At 35.0% G+C, this 21,077-nt stretch overlaps 1 protein-coding gene across 3 annotated transcripts in view; it reads right to left on the reverse strand.

Annotated features, from left to right (window-relative positions):
• Positions 1–215: 215 nt before the first annotated feature.
• Positions 216–21,077, reverse strand: part of ZNF804A (zinc finger protein 804A) — a 420,892-nt gene continuing 400,030 nt past the window's right edge. For 2 of the 3 annotated variants that reach the window (XM_043990662.1, XM_043990663.1), the window contains 2 exons: positions 5,073–5,203; positions 216–3,926 (listed from right to left, as the gene is read on the reverse strand). In XM_043990662.1, the coding sequence (XP_043846597.1) occupies positions 638–3,926; positions 5,073–5,203 (3,420 nt within the window). In that variant the 3' untranslated portion in view covers positions 216–637. Of the gene's footprint in view, positions 3,927–5,072; positions 5,209–21,077 lie in introns of all 3 variants that reach the window. The other variant, XM_043990664.1, reaches the window with a different exon arrangement.

A 21,077-nucleotide genomic window follows, 5' to 3' on the forward strand; every position in this document is an offset into this window, starting at 1 on the left:
GATAGTTTCCAATTTGGGGCATTCAAAGGGATGTTAAATAATTTCTTTGATGGTTTCTGAGATCTAATAATGCCAAGAAAAGATGAAAACCTAATTTTCCAAACATGAAAGGCACATTAAGCAGGTGTTATTCAAATGGTGAAAACCAACTTACTACAAATAATTCCTGATATGCTTAAATAGTTAACAAAAATTTATTGCAAGAGATATTTCATCACTGGATTTACAGTTTCAAGGAACATAGTACAAAACATAGTGCATCCGCTTTCTAAACATTAAATAGGTGCAAGTACACAAAGATTAAAAAACAAAAGAGCGTACTTTACAACATAAATTACAGTACTATAAATATATATATATATATTATATACATTGTACATCATCTAAGACAGTTTAATATACAGTATATAGTTTATATTAATTTGCGACTATTCAGTGCTTTAATTATATCATGGGTAAGAACGTTATGGATACATTTGCATCATTACACTTACAGTAAATGATTTCAAATTAATGAGGCCTTATTTAAGCCTGTTGATTTCCACCATTTACAGAGCCAGTTTTCAAATGAAATGAACACTTAAATACATAAGAGTAGCTTTCACTTGGATATTCCTTTTCCTCCCTTTGATTGTGACTAAAAGAGAGGCTGCAGAGGAATGACAGTGGGGTGGGGTGAAAGCAGAGAAGGAAAAAGGGCATGGGGCAGAGGGGGGAATGCCAGGTGGCTGGGATGAAGAACTGAAGATGGAATGATAGGCAACTGATGAGGTGCAACAAAAGTTGTGTGACCCACAGGACAAAGTCTGGGTCCTAGTGAAATCTGAGGTAAAGGTGTTCTGGTGAGAGTTGGAACTTGTGAAAGAAACTGTTGGTGGGGCTGGAGCACTTTGAAGGTTCCTGCAGCAGCAGCAGCGGCAGCTGCAGCTGCTGCAGCAGCAGCATGTTGCTGAAGAACTGTGTGGTGGATGGTGGTTACCGAGGTAGAACACAGGGGCTGCTGCAAAGGCAAAGGCTGCAGAGGTGGGCTAGCAGGCTGCAGGGCAGGCGGAGCAAAGGTCAACTTAACCTTGGTAGGCAATAGGCTTGGAGGCATGATGTGCTGGTAGGCTTCACATGGCAGATCTTTAAATTTTTCATGGTTTTCTAGAGGGAACAATAATGTCTGATCTGGCAAAGCTAATGGTGCAAGGATCTGCTCTGTAGTTAAAAAGGTATGACCATTTATATGTGCTTCTTTGAATGGTAATGGTGGTTGGTTATTAAGGATTCCTGAATTATACTTAAGCCATTCACTTGCTGCTTCATTCATCTTATCTTGGGGGAGGGCCTCAGCAAGTTCATAATGGCAAAGGTAGGATTTGGGTGGAGGTGGACCAAAACTCCTTTCAGTGTTAGGCAGCTTCAAAGGAGGGAGGTTTTCACTTTCGTATTTTTCTTTTTGCTCCATCAGGTTCTCAGTTGGTACCTTTGACAGGTTGCTGGGTTCAAATACAGAATCTGGAGAATGTTGGAGTTCAAACCTAAAGTCAGGAGAATGTTTGAAACCTGAAAATTTACCTGGAATATTCTCCATTTGCATATATTCAATTTCTCTGTTAGTTTCTGGAGGAATGAAATCAGAGGACATCAGAGTCAACTTGTTCTCTTCTGCCTCTGTTTGTTCTGCATTTCTTGCAAAGTCAATGATGGGTTGTGATTTTGCCTCTCCTGTTTCATCCTGGGTCATTAATTCACCTAGGTTACTTGACAGAGATTTTTCTTTCAAACAGTTATAACTTAATTTCCTTCTTAGCTCCAGGTCTTTAAATCCAGAATGAAGTCTAGTTCTTTTCCTCCTCCTTTTCTTCTTAGGCTTATAGGGTTTAGTCAAAGTCCTTGTTGGTCTCAAATGCTGTTCAGTTAAACAATTTTGTCTATATAAGCTTTCATCTGAAGAGCAAGAGTTTGTATACTGTCTCCTTTTTCGATAAGATCTTTCAGGTTCATTAATAAGTGAATTGTACCCTCTTTTGATGGATGGGTTCTGACCCAAGCATTTCACCTCATTTTGGTGTATCAAACAGTTATGGTCTGGGCTACAGATAGGTGCTCTGACTTTCCAACTACAAAATGTTCTGGAGTATGTTAAGTTATGTTTTCCATAATTGAACATTTGATTTTTTGGCCCATGTAAAATAGCTTTGTTCTTTCTATGAAAATATTTAGAACTGATACCTTCAGTGTTGTTCTGTTTTGTATTCCAAATTTTACACATTCCTTTATTCTTCTGTAGATAGGTAGGAATTGATTTGGGCCTTTTGTCAGGTAATTCATGTGGTTCTTGTAATTGCTCTTTAGTTGACCAGGCATTTTTACATTCATCACTCTCTTTTTCTGACATTGTTTCCAACTCATGGTTCTTTGTTGCATCAATGTGATTAATTTCTGGTTCCATTTTGAAACAAGCATCTGACTCTTCTTTGGTTACTTCCTCATGGTGATGGTGACATAACTTTCTTCTTCTTTTCTTTTTTCTACTTCTGTGAAACCAGTTTTCATGAGTTTCCTTTAAACATGTTTTGTTGTGTTTCTCATTCATAGTGCTTTGCCTTACTTGTTTTTTGCTAAAGATGAGTTTATCTGGTTTTCCAATCCTATATAGATCATCTTCAAGCTTTGTACTTGTATTCTCCTTTCTCTTTCCAGAATCACAGCCTTTGGTAAAATTATCATCAGTTTTAAGTGATATGGCATGATTATACTCATTTCTGGTACTTCTAATTTTAAAATCATTAGCCTCTGTAATAGAATCATCCTTGAATTCTATATCTGGACTCCTGCAAGAATCTTCAGTCATCTGTGGAGAATGAACAACATCTAAATTATGCTTATTTTTCTCAAGACTGTTTCTTGATCGAGTAGACTTAAAATCAAAGCATAGAGGATTACAACTATAAGAAATTGATGGTTCAGTACTTGTGTAAATCAACATTTCAGATGGCCATTGAAGAACTGTTGATCCATACTTACTAAGAACAGGCACAAAAGGCTGCTGTGGTCTTTTACATATGTCCTCTCTATGCTGTAAAGTTGTGTTGTCCCCATTAATATTTGGAGGTTCCAAAATTTCAGGTGCTAGTGTTTTACCTTCAGCTTCATTAAGGGATGAATCACTGGAAAGACTCTTGGGATTTTCTTCTTGGATAGTGGGTGAAGATAAACAACTATTACCAATGGAAATTGCTGTTGATTTATTTCCCAATAGTTCAGATCCATTAGAGTCTACAAATGTGTCTTGATTAATCATGGCATCTTTGGGTTTTATCTGATCTGGTAATACAGTTGGATTTACATAGCCCTCAGAATCAGTAGACAATGGGAGTTTTGGCTGGCCAAAAGGGAGCACTAATAAAGTTTCATCTTTATTCATAATCTCTTTTGTGTCTACAATTTGAACAATTTCTCCTTTCTCACAGTACACCTCCCCAAGTGAATGAAATGAATTTGGTTTCTCTTCAGGATTCAAAACTACTTCTGTTGGTAAAGACAATAGTTGGTGACAAACTCCAGGGACAAATCTACTTTTTCTGTTAAAACCATTTTCTGCAGATGCATCATCATTGTATTCAGAGAAAGCTGCAGCTGAAGATTCCAACTTCACTGATGCTTTCTTTGGAAAGGCAAAAGAAAAGCCAACCTTCTGCCCATGGACTCCAGGAGTTTGGTCTCCAAGATTTTTGGGTTTTGCCTTATGATTATTTGAAATTTCAGGTGCTGAAGAAACATCATCAGTGTCTTTAGCATTCTGATAACTGGGAATCAAACTATCCTTGAATTCTTCCTCTCTATTTAGTGAATCTACCACATCTCTTTGTGAAATTTCATTAAAATTATCTCTCACTGTAACAGTGGTTGACTTGAACATAGGACCACTCCCAGGAGCACTGAAAAAGAAAACAAAAGGTATCCTATATAAGACTGATGATTAAGAAGACAACCATTTATACTTATCATATGGTAATATGTTATCAAATTATGGAAATTAGGGAAATATATCCTTTTAGATATGAATCACCTTTAAATTAAATAGATATTTGCCTAGTATATGAATAATAATATATTAGTTACAAAATAATGATAGGCACATTTGTCTATTCTAACTTAGTGGCTACATTTACAGATGAGTTCATATATATAATTTCATGTTGTATATTTTCAAAAAATGTTACTAAGGGCACTCACACATATATTATGTTTTTTGTTTTTATTTTGTGGGGCAATGAGGGTTGAGTGATTTGCCCAGGGTCTCACAGCTATAATCATTTTAAATACCATGTTTTAGATGCCTTTAGCATTGGCATTAGCAAAGAATTGCTGGAATCTACCATCCAATTCACTATAAGACAGAATTTGGTATAAGTTGTTTTTATCTTAATTAATCAATGGTTAACTTGCGAGTGTCTAAAAAGTATCTTGTTTGAAGTGGTCTCATCATATGAACCCAGAGGATAGCAATGCTTGCATCTGGTATATGGCTTCTACCAAGACCAGATCAAAAAGGGCCAGTTATGATGCATGCTTTAAATATAGCTCAACTTTATACAGCATAAAAAATGATTTGGGTCTCATTGGTTAAACAAAGATAGTTTTCTGTGATATTTCCAAATACATTTGCAATTTTTTTTTCCATTCTGAAAGTAGGTTCTTGGAACAAATCAGTGGTGAGCAATTTAAAAGCAAAGGTGAAGAGATGGTGCAGTGATAACTTCAATCAAGTGTGCTCAAGTTTCCACTAAGATATCTGTTCAACCAGTGTTTTCAACCACCATAGTTTAAATAGAAATAGAACATGTAGGGTTTTTTAATAAACTAAAAATATGTGTCATTTTAGCCTCTTCTGAAATGTGCATTTAAACAGGTTTCTGCATAAAATTCCAATTCAAATTACTGCTTACAGCCCACAGAAAACCATGAAAATGTATGTGCTTTATTCTGAGAGTAGATATAAATAGAAATATGCCCTTCATTTCCACCTCCAATTTTCTTTTGTAATATTAAAAAAAAAGTTTAACATTTCATTCCATTCTCACCACGTGGCTTTCTTCCGTAGTTCAGCCAGCTTGTGTAGTCTTTGAAGAGCCTTTTCCTGTTTTCTTTCATCTTTCCTGGATTTAGATGCCACATTTCGTGCAAATTCTCTTTGTTTTAGTTCTTTGAGTCTCTGTTAGGAAAAAGAAATATGGAAAGGGAAAAGAAATTCATAGTATATGGCTCCATTGAAATCTTGATAAAAATTTAAATTACATTCTCAGAAATTTTCACTTTTGTATTTTGACTTCTAATAATGCTATAAAACCACAATCAGGTTTTCCTGAAAATTTGTGCTCTTCAAATGTCAGTATCTTCATAGCTGATTTAATTTAATTCCAGAGTTCAATTTACTTAACTGATGTTCAAGGAAGGAGGCTGGATAGAGATCTAGTGTTGTGATAGGGTAAGATTTAAGAATTTGAATAGATGAGAGATCATTTGTGTTATGTGATTCCAGAAGAATGAGTCAGTATGGAGTTCAAGAGAATGAAGACAGAGTGATTGAGTGAAGGGTGTGTGATGAGAGGCAACAGAAGTGTGAGTCACAGTTTGGGTAGGAAATGCATCCAAATTGTTGAAATATGGGGAGATGGCTTAGAAGTAGAAAGTGATGCAGATATCTTTCCTATCCAATCCTTGGTCAATTGCCAAAAGTTAGTCCAAACAAAGTTTAAAGGAAAATATAATGAAGCAAGAGAATTAAGTAATTAAGGTGAAGGAGTAAGGAACTAGGAAATATGTGGGAAATCAAAGGGAAAAGCACTAGATTCCATGTAATGGACAAATAGTAGAATACTTCTCTCTTTGCTCAAGGGTTTCCAGTAGTTATTTTTATTTTGAGAATAACTAACTTACAAGGAACTGAAGAATAACAGGTGATTTTAAGACCATCCCTCCTTGAATCACTCCCTGATTCCTGGTGACTATGCTTAGATTTTGTTATTCAGCTATTTTCAGTGAGGTTCAATTTTTTTGTGACCCCGTTTTAGTTTTGGCAAATATATATCCATTTCCTTCTCTAGCTTATTTTACAAATGAGGAAACTGAGACAAATGGGGTTCAACAACTTGGCTAGGGTCACACAGTCAGTTTTTGAGGGCAATTTTTAATCTTCCTCACTTCTTACCCAGCATTCATCCATTAAACTATTAGATACCCAGGCTTGGGGTAGGTACAACTCATTCTAGAGTTTAGATGTTCTAAACAAAATATTTGTGTTTTTTCAAACTGATAGCCTTCCTAATTGACAAGTACTATAGGTAATCATGATAGTAACAATAATCTCAATTTTAGGCCACAAATTCTGTATGGTCCTTGTCTTTTAACTGCCACCCATAGTCATTTGGAGTAGTCCCTGTGTTCTGGTTTCTTTTTATTAATTTGATCACTCTGTTTAAGAAACAGATTTTGAACAGCTCAAAAAATCCAGGCTGGGAAAGATATCATGCAAATACAATTCTTTAAACTGAGAATGGTTGAGGTTAATGGACCTCTTGATTTTGGGAGTTCTGGGCTATAGAAGAGCTAAAGGCAATTATAAGACATGTACAATAATTCTGGTACTGGTATGGTCAGCACCCATCAGGAAAGGGCCACCAGGCTTTCTAACAAGGTGTGACCCAGACCAGCTCAGAAAACCAGAACAGGTCAAAGCTTGCAGACTGATTAGCATTGGGATCAGGCCAGTGGGTGGCCACTATACTTCCAGTCTAGGTAGGACAGAGAAACTCAGTCTAAAGAGAATATTAAAATATCTAAGGTATGTAAATGGTAAAAGGCCACATCTATTTAGTACCCTTTTCATCATTTTGTCATTTATATTGATACATACATATGTACTTATGTTTATATATATATATATATATATGTTATCATATAGATATAGATATAGATAATCTAGTATATGTATATAAATAAACACATACATACATACATACACATATACATATACACTTTACACACACCTACCACATAGTAGGGATACTAGAAGCTAAGACATATTCTATATCTTACTGTCTCTGTCTCAGTCTGTCTGTCTGTCTTTCCCTCTCTCCCATATTATTATTGAATTTTTTCCACTCATGAACTCTCTATATAAACTTTCCCAGATAAATACTGACTTACTAAACATAACTCTTGACATAAATGCTTCCTCAAGCACATAGTTTCTATCTTATTAAAACACTAAATGTCTATCTATGATCCTTTCTTCACCATACTAAGACTGTTTTTCAAACTCTAAGATGTCTAATAGCAATGAGTCTCTTTTGTGTGTGTGTGTCAATGAGGATTAAGTGACTTTCCCAGAGTCTCACAACTAGTGTCAAGTGTCTGAAGCTGGATTTGAGCTCAGGTCCTCCTGAATCCAGGGCTGGTGCTTTATTCACTGCACCACATAGCTACCCCATGAGTCATTTCTTATACTTTAAAATCATTCCAGGTCATCTGTGATTGGGTATATAGGTGGCATTGTATTTTTCTGAAAGCCATCTTTTAATACTAAGGATAATCTAGCCTAATTGGATTTACTTGTGGTCCTCATGGATGTTCTCAGAGTTTTGTGCTGAAAAAGGTGTTCTGCTTGTAATTTTATGAGGTTAAATAGCTGAATCATGAAAGGGTTCCTATAACTCTCCATATCTATTATTTCTGGAACAGAAGCCTAGATCAGGGAATTACATATTGACAATAGAAACTTAATTTTCATTTTAGTAATTGTCACTAGTCTCTGGGGGTTAGCCTACAGTCTGGCATCCCAGTTTTTCCACAAACAAGACACTCCATCTTAAGCTCAGGCATGTTCTCTGGCTGTACCCCATGCTGGAATATTCTCTTCCTCAACTCCACTATTGACCTCCCTGATTTCCTTTAAGTTACAACTAAAGTCCAACCTACAACAGGAATCCTATTTTCACTGTCTTTCCTCTTTAATTGTCTCCTATATTTTTTGAATATAGCTCACTTTGAATATATTGTTTGCATGTTCACTTCCCCATTAAATTGCAAACTCCTGAAGGCAAGGGACCATCTTTTGACTCTTTTTGTATCTCCGATAATCAGCATAGTGCCTGGCACATAATAGATGGTTAATAAATGTTTATTCTTTGATTGATTGCTTTTAGGTGGCCTGATGTAGTTTCCACCCAGGAAAAAACGGTTTGCTGTGTTACACTGAAATATCTTATTGCTAAATGGTAATTACCAATGAGTAATTGTCATTGAATAAGTAAAATCTATCCCTCTACATCTGGCTACATCAAGAACCAAGACCATGCTTTATTGTCACATCTAGTCATCTATGCAGGTTATTTTGTTAACTGATCTACCTGCTGCCTGCACATCATCTTTGTCCTCTCCTTTTCATCTCTTACTCTAGGCATAATAATCAATCAATATCATTGCTTGCTCCTTTTGTGGTAGCAGGAAAAAAAAGGAAATTGAGGAAATGCTTATCAATTAGGGAATGGCTGAATAAGCTGTGGTATATGAACGCAATGGAATACTGCTTTGCAATAAGAAATGATGAACAGAGCAAGTCAGATTTTAGCAAAACATGGAATGGTTTTTATGTGAACTGATGCAAAGTGAAATGAGCAGAAAGAGGAAAACACAGTACACAGTAACAGCAACATTGTATGATGATCAGTTATGAAAGACTTAGCTCTCCTCAGCAATACAATGATCCAAGGTAATGGATAGCATTTTTCATGAGCACTTTGTAATTGTCTTGGATCACTTTTTACATATTTAAAATAATTGCACATGTATAACCCATATCTGATTGCTTACCACCTCAGGGCAGAGGGAGGGGATGGAGAGGAGGGATAAAAATTGGAACTGAAAACTATAAATAGAAAACATTCAGTTTTGTTAATAGTAGTTCATCGTATTGTGCCTGGGTCTTTGGGTCTTGGCGAAGCTCTTGTGATGGCCACATGTGCTTAGCTTAAAGTCTGTTAATGGTCTCTGTGGCAAAATCTGTTTGACCATGGCAGAATTACTCTTGCGTAGAGGTTCAGTCAATCTGTTCTTTTCTTTTCCGGGGAGCAATGTGGGTTCAGCGACTTGCCCAGAGTCACACAGCTAGTAAGTGTCAAGTGTCTGAGGCCAGACTTGAACTCAGGTCCTCCTGAATCCAGGGTCAGTGCTTTATCCACTTCACCACCTAGCTGCCTGGTTCAGTCAATTTGAATAGTCATAATATCTTCATTCATAAAATTCAACCAATATTTGCCAGTGTCCTCTAAATGGGCACCAGCCATCATCTTTTGAAATAGATCTACTGATTTACCTTTCATGATTTTCTGTAATAGATTTGTATAGACTTTGAATAGTTCCCCTGAGACCAACTAGACCTTTGTTCATTGTTAACTGCCTCCTCAGGGTCACCATTTTAGGAAGGTTATCAATCATAAATCATTTCACTCTTACTTTGACTCCATCTCCTTCTCATCCTTTCCCACACTGTCTTCTGTTGAGGTACCCATCTTTAAAGCTTGTATGCCCCTCATGTTTTCTGACTAAACTGTTGGATCCCTGAGCACAATTACTATTTTCTTCATTATATTTGTATGACTAAAACTTAGCCCTAGCTAGAAATTAGCACTAGTAAGAAATTATTAAGTCCTCTATCTTTCTATGTATCTATATAACTATCTATTATATGTTATAAAATAAATGAGTTATTTTCCATAGAAAATTAGCCATGAAGCCTAAAATACACAGTATTTTCTTATTTGAAAAGGGATTTATCATATTTGATTATTTTAAGCTCATAGAGTAGATGCCATTATTATTTCTATTTTATAGATCAGGAAACTGAGGCTGGGAGGGTTAAGTTCCTTGCTTAGGATTCAAACTAAAGTCTTTTTGACTCCATGTTTAGCATTCTGTATATTATATTGTACCTAGCTGCCTCAAAGAAGAAAAAAAATGTACTGAAGCTACAGTTTTAATATGTGTTTTACACCAAATCAAGGCTTGGGGTTGATTCAGGCTGAAAGTTTAGTAATCAGGAAGATTACTAATGAGCAAACAGCATTAACTTTCAGTAATGGACCAATCACTAAATGCTCAACTACTTAAACTTCTAAATGATATTATGTTAAGCAAAAAAAAAAAATCTTTTGGATATTCAGATAAGACAACATTCTAGTGCTTTATTTCAGTATAGCTCAGATTAATTTTTGGCCAAATTTAGAAACATTGTAATGTTTTCCTCTGGTATTCTGATATTTGTAAAGCTTTAGACTTCAAATTGATCCTAAAATTGATTATTATGTGGAAGTATTTCATGAAAATTAATTTGTAAACACAGATATTACTCTAATAAGTTTTTCTACTTGTACAGTGAATATGTCTGCAGCTTCTCAAAAGAATTATTAGGAAGCAAATGAACTCTACCAATTAAGAAGATAAAGCTATTTATAAGTAAGAACAAAAATCTTTGGAGATTAGCATTCTCATTAGTATTGCACAAATGTGGTTTGGGCTTTATTAGAATCTTAGCCTTTGGTTTTTGTCTATGAAGAAATAGCTGTTTCTTGTCTGCCAACTCTCACCTCTTCCAATGCTATAGAGGTCACACCACTGGTTCCCTTTTCTCTCTTGCAAAACAAAACAAAATACCAAATCGTAACTATAAGGCTGTTCTGGGTTTCTCCTGGGACCCCCATTACATGAATTGTTTTTGTAGTCTTTTTTTTTTCATAGTGGGAGATAAAGATATTTGAGGGATATAGGGAAAATAGTTTGATATCATAGAAAGAAATTTTCCTCAGAGTCAAGAGACCTATATTCAATCATTAAGTTTATAAGCATCCTTGAGAGAAAACTTGTGGGAAAAAATGAACAATTGTTTTGAACCATGAGTTTTCTCTTGATTTTTTTCCCCATGAACAAATGTTTTATAAAATGCCATTTGTCTTTATGTCATAGTCACTTCCCATCCTACTTCTCTTGATTGAATCATTGTGACAAAGAAAAAAAAAGCAAAAACATCATATGATGACTTTGGCTAATGATATATTCAACTTTCATTCCCTATTATTCCTTCTAATTCTGACATGAGAACAGAGAAATCTCTTACCACTCCTCTTGAGTTCTCTATAGCATTTGATCCATGCTGACCATATTATACTTCTGAATACTCCTCTTTCTGAGTTTCTGAGAGTGCTTTATCTAATTCTGAAAATGTATCCCAGTGGTACTTTGATCGATAAAACATATAGTTTTAGGTTATTCTGGGTAATATTGTCACTTTTAGTATATTGGAATGTTCACTGTTCATTAGAATGAACAGTGAATATTTCAAATTATTTTCCATTTATTCTAAGAAAAAATGCTTATAGATACATTTAAATAAAACTTTTATACATTAGTATGTTCTTTCCTAGAAATTTAATTAATTTTCTAGTTATTTTAAGGTTAATTTTTTTTAAATATTTAATAACCGTTGCATAGAAACAATGATGATTTTTGCGTATTTATTATGTATCATCCCAAATCATTAATGATATAAAAAGCCTCACTTGGTTATTTTGATGACTGTAGATGTTTTCTAAGTATACCATCTTACTATCCACAGATAGGGATAATTTCATCTCCTCCTTTAAAATATGTATACATTTCATTTTCTTTTCACCTTAATATTGTCTATAACTACATAATAGGAAAGAGAAGGAAAATTGATTTTTTCTTTTTTGAGCATCATAACTCTATCTGCATTATAAAAATTATATTCTTAGAATCTTTGCTTTCTTTAGTTATGAGAATTGTTTTTCAAATCTACTAATCACTTTTTAAATTTTTAATAAAATTTACTAGTAAATCCATAAACTCCATTAATGACTCAATCAATTTCACTTTCTGTGATTGAATTATTTATAACCCCATAGGATCTTCCCAGCAAAATACTGAGTGGTTCTTTGACCAATTTCACATAGTTAAAGATGAAACAAGGAACTCTATTGTTTTGTTACAGTATGTGTTTTAGATTTAGGGAGAAATCAATCAATATATTTTACATTCTCAATTTTTTGACATAAAGTTATACATAGTATCTCCTGATATTCATTGTCCTCTGTTATAGATTCATCTTATTCATTTTTGATTTTGACAATATAATTTTCCTCTCTTTCTTGATTAGACTGGTTTTTCAATTTTGTCATTCTTTGTAGACTTTTTAAATTTTTAGTTCAATTCTATCTCAATAATTTTTAAGTTGTCATTATTTGTACCTTATAGTTACTTATTTTTTTTTATTTTCTAGTCTGTTTAGTTCCATTCCATTTCTTTTATACCTTATTTCTTTATTTTCAATAATTTCTACTCAGAGCTACTTTAGTTGTATGACAAAGCTGGACATATTTTTCATAGTGACAATTTTCTTTAAATTAATTATTCATAGTTTTTATGATGTCTTTTAATCTGCTAATTATTTTACATGCCATTACTTAGATTTCATTTAGATCTGTGTCCTTTGCTTACATTGCCTTTATGTATTATGTTATAGTCTATAGGAGATGGACTATTATATATATCTAGATATCTTTGTGGAGGATTTTGGAGGGCACAGTATATTATAAATATTTTACAAAAAAAAAATCTCTGACTTAAATCCAAATACTCATTTGTAAATTGCTACAGGCCAGTCAAATCTAATTCACACAACAATTTCCTGTAGAAGAAATTCCTCCTACCAATGTAGGTAAGGATCTATTCTGCATCTTATAGACTCTGAGAGTTCCTTGGGTTATGAATCACATTGCCATAATTCCTTGGAGATAGGGCTTGAACCTACTCTAAGGACAATTCTTTAGATGCACACACACACACTCGCACACACACACACACACATGCACACACACATACACACACCCCCTTAGACACTCAAAACTCAGAATGCTAAGGCAGAAAAAAACTAAGAGAATGGGGAAAGAGTCACACAATAATAGCAGGAGAGTAATATTCCTCTCTCAGAGCTGAATAAACAGAAAATATAAAAAATAAATAAGAAGGAAAATAAAAAGAGAAGATTTTATATAACATACACATGTAAGAAGTGAGGAAGACAGTGAAATTCTGACATATCATGATGGATTTAAAATGAGAAAGGATAAAGGGGGTAATTGAATCTAACCCTATGAGGAAACTGAGGCCAAGAATATTTAATTAACTTTATGTTGCTCAGGTAGTAAGTCAAGAGGCCAAATTTGAAGCAGGTTGTATGTCTCCAAATCTAGCAATCTTTTCTCCCTGCTTCACATGCTATTTATCCCTTGACCCCAGGCTATCTTTTTATCTGCCCTACCACTGACACTTTTTCCCCACTTAGAATAGCATCCCCTTAGTCATTATGCCCACAGTACGTAGAGGAGTTAAGTTATTTTGCTTTGAAACTCCTCAATTATTTCATTTATGTCTAATTCTCTATGAGCCCCTTTTGGAGTTTTCTTAGCAATGATAGAGGGGTGATTTGCAATTTCCTTTTCTAGTTTATTTTATAGATGAGGAAATTGAGGCAAAAAGACTTACCCAAGGTCACACTACTAGTAAGTGAGGTCAGTTTTGAACTAGTGAAGAATTGTCCTCCTGATTCCAAGCCTGTGCTCTATCTACTGAGCCATCTCCCCTAGCACTGATCTGTCTTGAGTTGAGAATACAAACCTCACACACAATTTCTGGCAAGGATGTGAACCAAATGTTTCACATGCCATCCATTCATCTTCTCATTTAACTTTCCATATGTCCTGCTGATATGTGTTCTCTCATTCTCTTTCTATCACTTGCTTTAGGCAGGGTAATCAAATAAATGATATCATTCCTTCTGGAACAAGTATGTCAATAATTTGCCCACTGGGTTAATTGGCATTCTGATTGCCCCTCCCACCCCCAAATTTCTATTCCCTGAACATCACTACTCAATAGGTGTTTCTTTACTTCATTCAAGTTGTGGGACTCATATTCTTATTTTATAAATAATTTTCAACTTGATCCTTCACAACTGCCTTTCAACGCACATAGTTCTGTGCTATCCTAGAATAAAACAACAAAACAACAACAACTTTCATTAGACCTAATTTTTCCATGTTCTTCCTTTTCTCCCAAACTCCTTAAAAAACAGTGTACACTTGCTCTCTCCATTTCATATCTTTTAATTCAATAAGTTCTTGGCAGTATTGTTCTTTTACCTCATCACTCAACTGAAATTGTTGATCCCAAAAGTTATCAGTGATCTCTTAGTTGGAAAATTTCATGGTCTTCTTTCAATCTCAATGCTTTTTACCCTTTCTATTGAATATGACAATTAACCACTCTCTTGTCTTTGATATTCTTTCCTCTGAGTTTTCATGATACTACTCTCTCCTGTTAATTTTTATTGGGTTTATCATCCATAAGATGCCTTCTAACCGTCAGTATTTCCCAAGACTATGTCCTGGTCTCTCTCTTATTTCCCTAGTCTATGCCCTATTTCTTTGTTACCTTTATCAGAGTCTAAAAGTTTAACTATGATCTCTGATAAAATGCCTCTAGAATCTACATATCCCATCCTAATCTCTTAACTGAAATTATTCCCTCCTCACCAATTGCCAAATGAATATTTCATGGTAAATGTCCCAGAGAGATCTTAAGCTCAGGATGCCTGAAACATAACCAATCACTCCTTTTCCCAAACTTCCCTATTTCTGCTTAAAGAACTGCCATCCTTTCAGCATCTCAAATTCAAAATCTTGATTTTATCTTCAGCTCCTCATTATTCCTTATTCACATATCCAATCAGGTGCCAAATATTGATATTTGTACCTGTACAACATGTTGTTGAATCTGAATCCTTTCTATTTAAACAGCTAGCACCTTAGTTTAGATTCATCTAGACTATTACAGTAGATTTCTAATTAGTCTCCCTGCCTGAAATTTTTCCCTATTCCATGTTCTTGATGAAGTATTTTTTCTTAAGCTGATTTGATGTTATGGCTTGTCTGTTGAACTAAAAAAAGACGGAAATGCATCTGTTTATCTTTTTTTTTAATTTTTATTTGTTTTTGTTTGTTTTTTTGTGGGGCAATGAGGATTAAGTGACTTGCTCAGGGTCACACAGATAGTAAGTGTCAAGTGTCTGAGGCCAAATTTAAACTCAGGTTCTCCTGAATCCAGGGCCAGTGCTTTATCCACTGCACCATCTAGCTGCCCCCTCTGTTTGTCTTTCAACGGTCTGTTTTTTGTTTGTCCTTCATTCTAGAAGAGGACCATAACATGTCATGTCTTGCAGTGAATTGGATTTAAGTGAGTGAGGGCTGTGCAAAGTCACCAAACTTCACTCTCAGCTCCAGAGCCATTTGGGTCCAATAGTAAGATATATGTCAGGATGACTGGAGATGACCCTAGATGTTTTAAGGCAATTGGAGTTAAGTGAATTGCCCAGGGTTATAAAGATAGTAAATGTCTGAGGTGAAATTTGAATTCAGGTCCTCTGGCCTCCAGGGCCAGTGTTTTATCCACTGTGCCACCTAGCTGCCCCTAAAGGTCAGTACAATCTTTCATCAACCTACCTTCCAAGTTTCATTTTACCTTACACCAACCCCACACACATATTCTACCATACAGAAAAATTGACATTCTCCTTGTTCCTTACTCCAGCACTCTGCTGTTTTCATTGTTTTGCACTAGCCACAACACATGCCTAAAATAACTCTTTCCTTACTTTTCTTCCTTTAAGATATTTTTCAAGCATCATCTTTTACATAAAGGCTGTCCTGATTGCTTTGCACTGCTAGTGTCCCTTTCCCCCAAGATAACTTATATATATATATATATATATATATATATACACACATATATATATATAAATTATTTTTGTGATATATACATATATGTGAAATATATATATATATATATATATACACACACATGTTGATATACTAATTTTGTATTTAAACCACATATATTTTTATATGTATTTGTTGTCTCCTTCACTAAAATATAAATTCCTTAATAGGAGAGATCATTTCTTCTTTTGAAGTTGAATTTCAGGGCCTATCACAGGTAGAAACTCAATAAATACTATGGATTGATTGCATATAATGCATGGGAACTAGGAAGCACTTAATAGATATTTTTAAAATTAATTAATTCATTCATTCATTCTAACTGCCAACCCCTAATTCAACTACAATTAAGTAATAATAGTGGTTTTTCCCCCTTGGAAATAGAGTTGCATTTTTCTTTTAAGTGAAAGAATCACCATTTATTCTCCTGAAATAGCATGGCCTAAAATTTCTATAGTCCTTAGGACTGTTCACCTAGGATAGTAGGCGATTAGCGTACTACTGTTAAAGGAAGAATCAGTCCTTAAATGTTAGTTAATAATGACAAAAAAAGTTTATGCACAGGTAGTAATCATAATATATATATATATATATATATATATATATATATATATATATATATACACACTCATACATAGTTACTAATGTTTTGATTACAGAAAGTCATTTAAAAATAATTTTACTTGTTTCCTTACTCTGCTTTTAAGATTTTTTAGTAAGATATCTATACTGAAAGCTATTTTTTACATTACCCTCTGGTGATTGTTCTCTCCAAGTAATGTCATCTTTAATATAGAGGTAGTTCATTTTAGGACAGCTATATACTTAGAAAGATAACAAGAATGGCTCCAAACATGTTTTTCGCTACCAGGAAATCTGTTACTACCTCAAAATGATCCAACATTTTTGATCCTAGTTTGCTCTCTTTCTGTAAGTTAAAAATTCATTCTACTATTATGCTTCCCAGTTCCTTTGAAACTTAAATAGCAATTTATATTGTGTTCAATGTCAAAAGTCATCTAGTAAGAAGAGCATACTTTTATCAGATTCTCAAAGAATTACACTACTTTACTTGCTACCTTGGAGCAAGAAGTTATATGTCCATTGATTGTCACCAGGATTTTATTGTTTTTTTATTTCTTTGACAGCTAGTCAACATGTTTCTTTAAAATATGTTTTATATATTCTAGCAATTGGTATTGAACTTTCAGTATGTAATAATATGTGTGTACATACACACACACACACACACATATATATACACACACATACACATACAAAAAGATACATAATTTGAACCTCAATTTGATGGTTTTAAAAAGACTGGATCATTTAACTGAAATTTCAGATCATAAGAATATCTTTTATATTTGTTCATTCCCTAAATTTAATGAAGTCAATTACTTTCCTTTAATACTGCCAGGAATTGTTCCTTTATCAGGGAAAAACCTCTCTCCATTGACACCAATCACACAGATCAAGACTCAATGGAAAGAATGATGGATTTGAGCAAGAGAGCCTGGGTTAAATCTTGCCTTTGATACTTTGATTGAGATTCTCAACAAGTCACTTAACCTTTCTAGTTCTCAAGTTTTTCTTTAGAAAAAATGAGAATAGTGAAATAGTTGATATCTTGAAGTTTCTTTCAGTTCTAAATCTCTTTGCTTTTGAACTTTGGGACGTTAGAATGAACTTATGAATTGTTGTGTCTCAAAAAAATACCTGAGGGGCAGCTAGGTGGCACAGTGGATAAAGCACTGGGCCTGTATTCAGGAGGACCTGAGTTCAAATCCAGCCTCAGACACTTGACACTTACTAGCTGTGTGACCCTGAGCAAGTCACTTAAACCTCATTGGCCCCCCCCAAAAGAAAACAAATAAACAAACAAAAAAACCTGATAGCTGTTTTGCAATTAACTGGTTAGTTCTCAGGTAATTGAAATATAATCCCTTGCTTGACCTATACTTAAAACATTTTCAGTTTTGTTTAACCAAACCAAGTATATTCTCCACAAACACAGCCTTTCAAAACCTACAGCTACCTCCATTTCATGACAAAACAGTATTGTTATTTTTATTGTTGTTGTTATTATTGTTATCATCTTCAATGACAATAGTAGTTAGCATTTAGAGAGTGTTTTAAGCATTGCAAAGTGGTTTACACATATATCATTTTATCCTCACAACAACAATGGGAGGTAAGATTATTTTTATCCCCATTTTTCAGATGAGGAAATTGAAACAGAAAAAAAATTATTTAACTTTCCCAGGGTCACAGATCTAGTTAGTGTCTGAAGCAAGATTTCAATTCAGGCCTTCCTGTTCAGTGCTCTATCAATTCCACTACTTAATTGTCATATAATATAATTCTCACTTTGAAAATAATAGTGGTTCTACTTTAAAATAAGCAGAAAAAACATTCATTCTAATCCTTATTCACTCCATATAAACCTGTGAAAAATACTTCTAGGAAGCAGAACTAACATGACAGAGAGAAGCCACGAAGTTGCCTGAGCTCTCCCCTCTTCTCCTCAAAAACAACATTAAATCAAGCCTCTGAACAGATTTGGAACTACAAAACCTACAAAAAGAGAGAGAGACACACAATACTTTTACTTGAGATAATTTAGAACACTTCAGGAAAGATCTATCTCACTTGGGCATAAGAGGAGGGCAGATATGCACAATGAGGCTCAACACAGCTCAACTCAGACCACTTGAGAGAGGCAGGCAGTAAAAGGGGTCTGGGCAAGTCAGCAGGAGGTTCCTGGACACAACATAAATTAGTGGCCAAGGCTCCTCAATACTGACTCCGAAGGCTGGTGCATCACAGGCCATTTGTGAGATGTGCCGGAAGGGCAAACTGCCAGCTAGAGAACCACCCAAAGGACAGACATGACCTAGCCAAAGCACTCTAGCACAGGGAGCAAGCCCAGTGCAGTGAGGAATCCAAAAGCCACAGAGATCTCAGAAGAGAAAACCTGCCCCAATACCTGAGCACAAGAAGTTTGCAACAGTGACCCCTGTACCCCAGGAGCAGACTTCAACTTTATAAGTTTAAAAATGGGTGAGAATATGAGTAAGAAACAAAAGAGGACCCTTACCAATGACTGCTTGTGAAAGGGAGAACCAAACAGAAACTCAGAGGAGTTTATTAAAATGCCTACAAGTGAAGCTTCAAGTGGGAAGATCATCTTGTCTCAAGACCAAGTTTTCTTGGAAGAGGTCAAAAATGCTTTTAAAAATCAAATAAGAGAGGTAGAAGAAAAAATGGAAAAAGAAATGAGAGGAATGTGAGTTACACTGGAAAAAGAAGCACAAAAATTGACTGAAGAAAACAATTCCTTAAAAAATACAATTGGCCAAATGAGAGAAAAAATTGGCCAAATGGAAAAGGAGGTGCAAAAGCTTACTGGGAAAAATAATTATTTAAAATTAAAAGTGGACAGATAGGCTAGGGGCAGAGCCAATATGGCAAGGAAAGACATTAAATGCACAGAGCTCTTGATACAGTCACCCGAAACATCAATAAAAGAACTCCCAGAGCAGAAAAACACACAAAAATATGGGCTCAGATTATTCTCCAGCTATAGATAGATTTCAGGGGGCTGTGCTGGACCACAAGTAAAGTGATTCAGGATAGTCATGAGACAGAAGTCAACAGTTTGAAAAGCCAAATGGAAAAGGATATTAAAAAACTGTCTGATGAAAATAATTGCCTAAGAATTAGGAATGAACAAATGGAAGCTAGTGAATTTATGAGAAACCAAGACACAGTAAAGTAAATACAATTGAATGAAAAAATAAGGGGCAATGTAAAATACATCCTTGGAAAAACAGATGACTTGGAAAATAAATCTAGGAACCATAATTTGAAAATCATTGGACTACCTGAAAACCATGACCAAAACAAGAGCTTAGACACCATCCTCCAAGATCTTGTGAGGGAAAATTGCCTTGATATTCTAGAAGCAGAAGCTAAAATATAAATTGAAAGAATCTACCAATCACCTCCTGAAACATATCCCAAAAGGAAAACTTCCAGGAATATTATAACCAAATTCCAGAACTCCCAGGTCAATGAGAAAATATTGCAAGCAGCTAGAAAAAAGGGATTCAAATACTGTGTAGCTCCAATAAGGCTAAAACAAGATCTAGCAGCTTCTACATTAAAGGACTGGAGGGCATGGAATATGATATTCCAGAAGGCAAAGGAACTGGGATTACAGCCAGAAGAAACACATACCCATAATAATCTTTCAGAAGAAAAAATAGGATTTCAATGAAAAAGAGGACTTTTGGGCATTTGTGATGAAAAGACCTGAAATTAATAGAAAATTTGACTTTCAAATACAAGACCCTGGAGAATCATAAAAAGGTAAACAGGAAAAAGAAATAATGAGGGACATTAAAATGTTAAATTGTTTACAGTAATACATGAGAAAATAATACTTCCAACTCATAAGAACTTTTTCAGCAAGGAGTACACAGAGGACACAGGTCTGAAATTAATACGAAGGGATGGTATTTGTAAAGCATTTATTTTTTGTGTATCCTTGTTCTTTGTGGAGCAAACAAGGTGGGTTGTCTCATGTCTGGGGCCGAATTTGGACTCTGGGCCTCCTGGGCCTAGGGCTGGTGCTTTGTCCACTGTGCCACCTAGCTGACCCATGATGACATCTTTAAAATAAGGGTGAGGGGGTAGGAGGAATAGACTGGGGGAGAGGGAAGGGAGAGGTGGAATGGGGAGAGGTAGCTCACATGAAGGAAACAAGAAAAAACCTATGGAGTGGAGGGGAAGAGGGGGAGTGAGTGAAATTCATTATCATCAGAATTGGCTCAAAGAGGGAATAACATACATGCTCAAGTGGGTATAGTAATATACTTTTGCCCTGAGGAAAAGTGGGAGGAGATGGGGGTGGGGAGAAAATGGGAAGGAGGGAAGGGAAGTTTGGGAGAGGGAGCTGTAAAAAGCAAAACAATTTAGAGGAAGGTGAAGATGTTCAACATAACACCACATGTATGACATGTATTGAATTGCTTGATTTCATAGGGAGAGTTGAAAAGGGAGGAAGAAAAATTTAGAAAACAGAAATAGCTCAAAGGCCATAACCTGTTCAGAGTGAGCTCAAGGAGGGAATAACACACATACCCAATAGGGAAGAATAATCTATTTAAC

Source organism: Dromiciops gliroides, chromosome 3 (genome assembly GCF_019393635.1).
Source record: "Dromiciops gliroides isolate mDroGli1 chromosome 3, mDroGli1.pri, whole genome shotgun sequence".
In the NCBI taxonomy this organism is placed as follows: domain Eukaryota; kingdom Metazoa; phylum Chordata; class Mammalia; order Microbiotheria; family Microbiotheriidae; genus Dromiciops; species Dromiciops gliroides.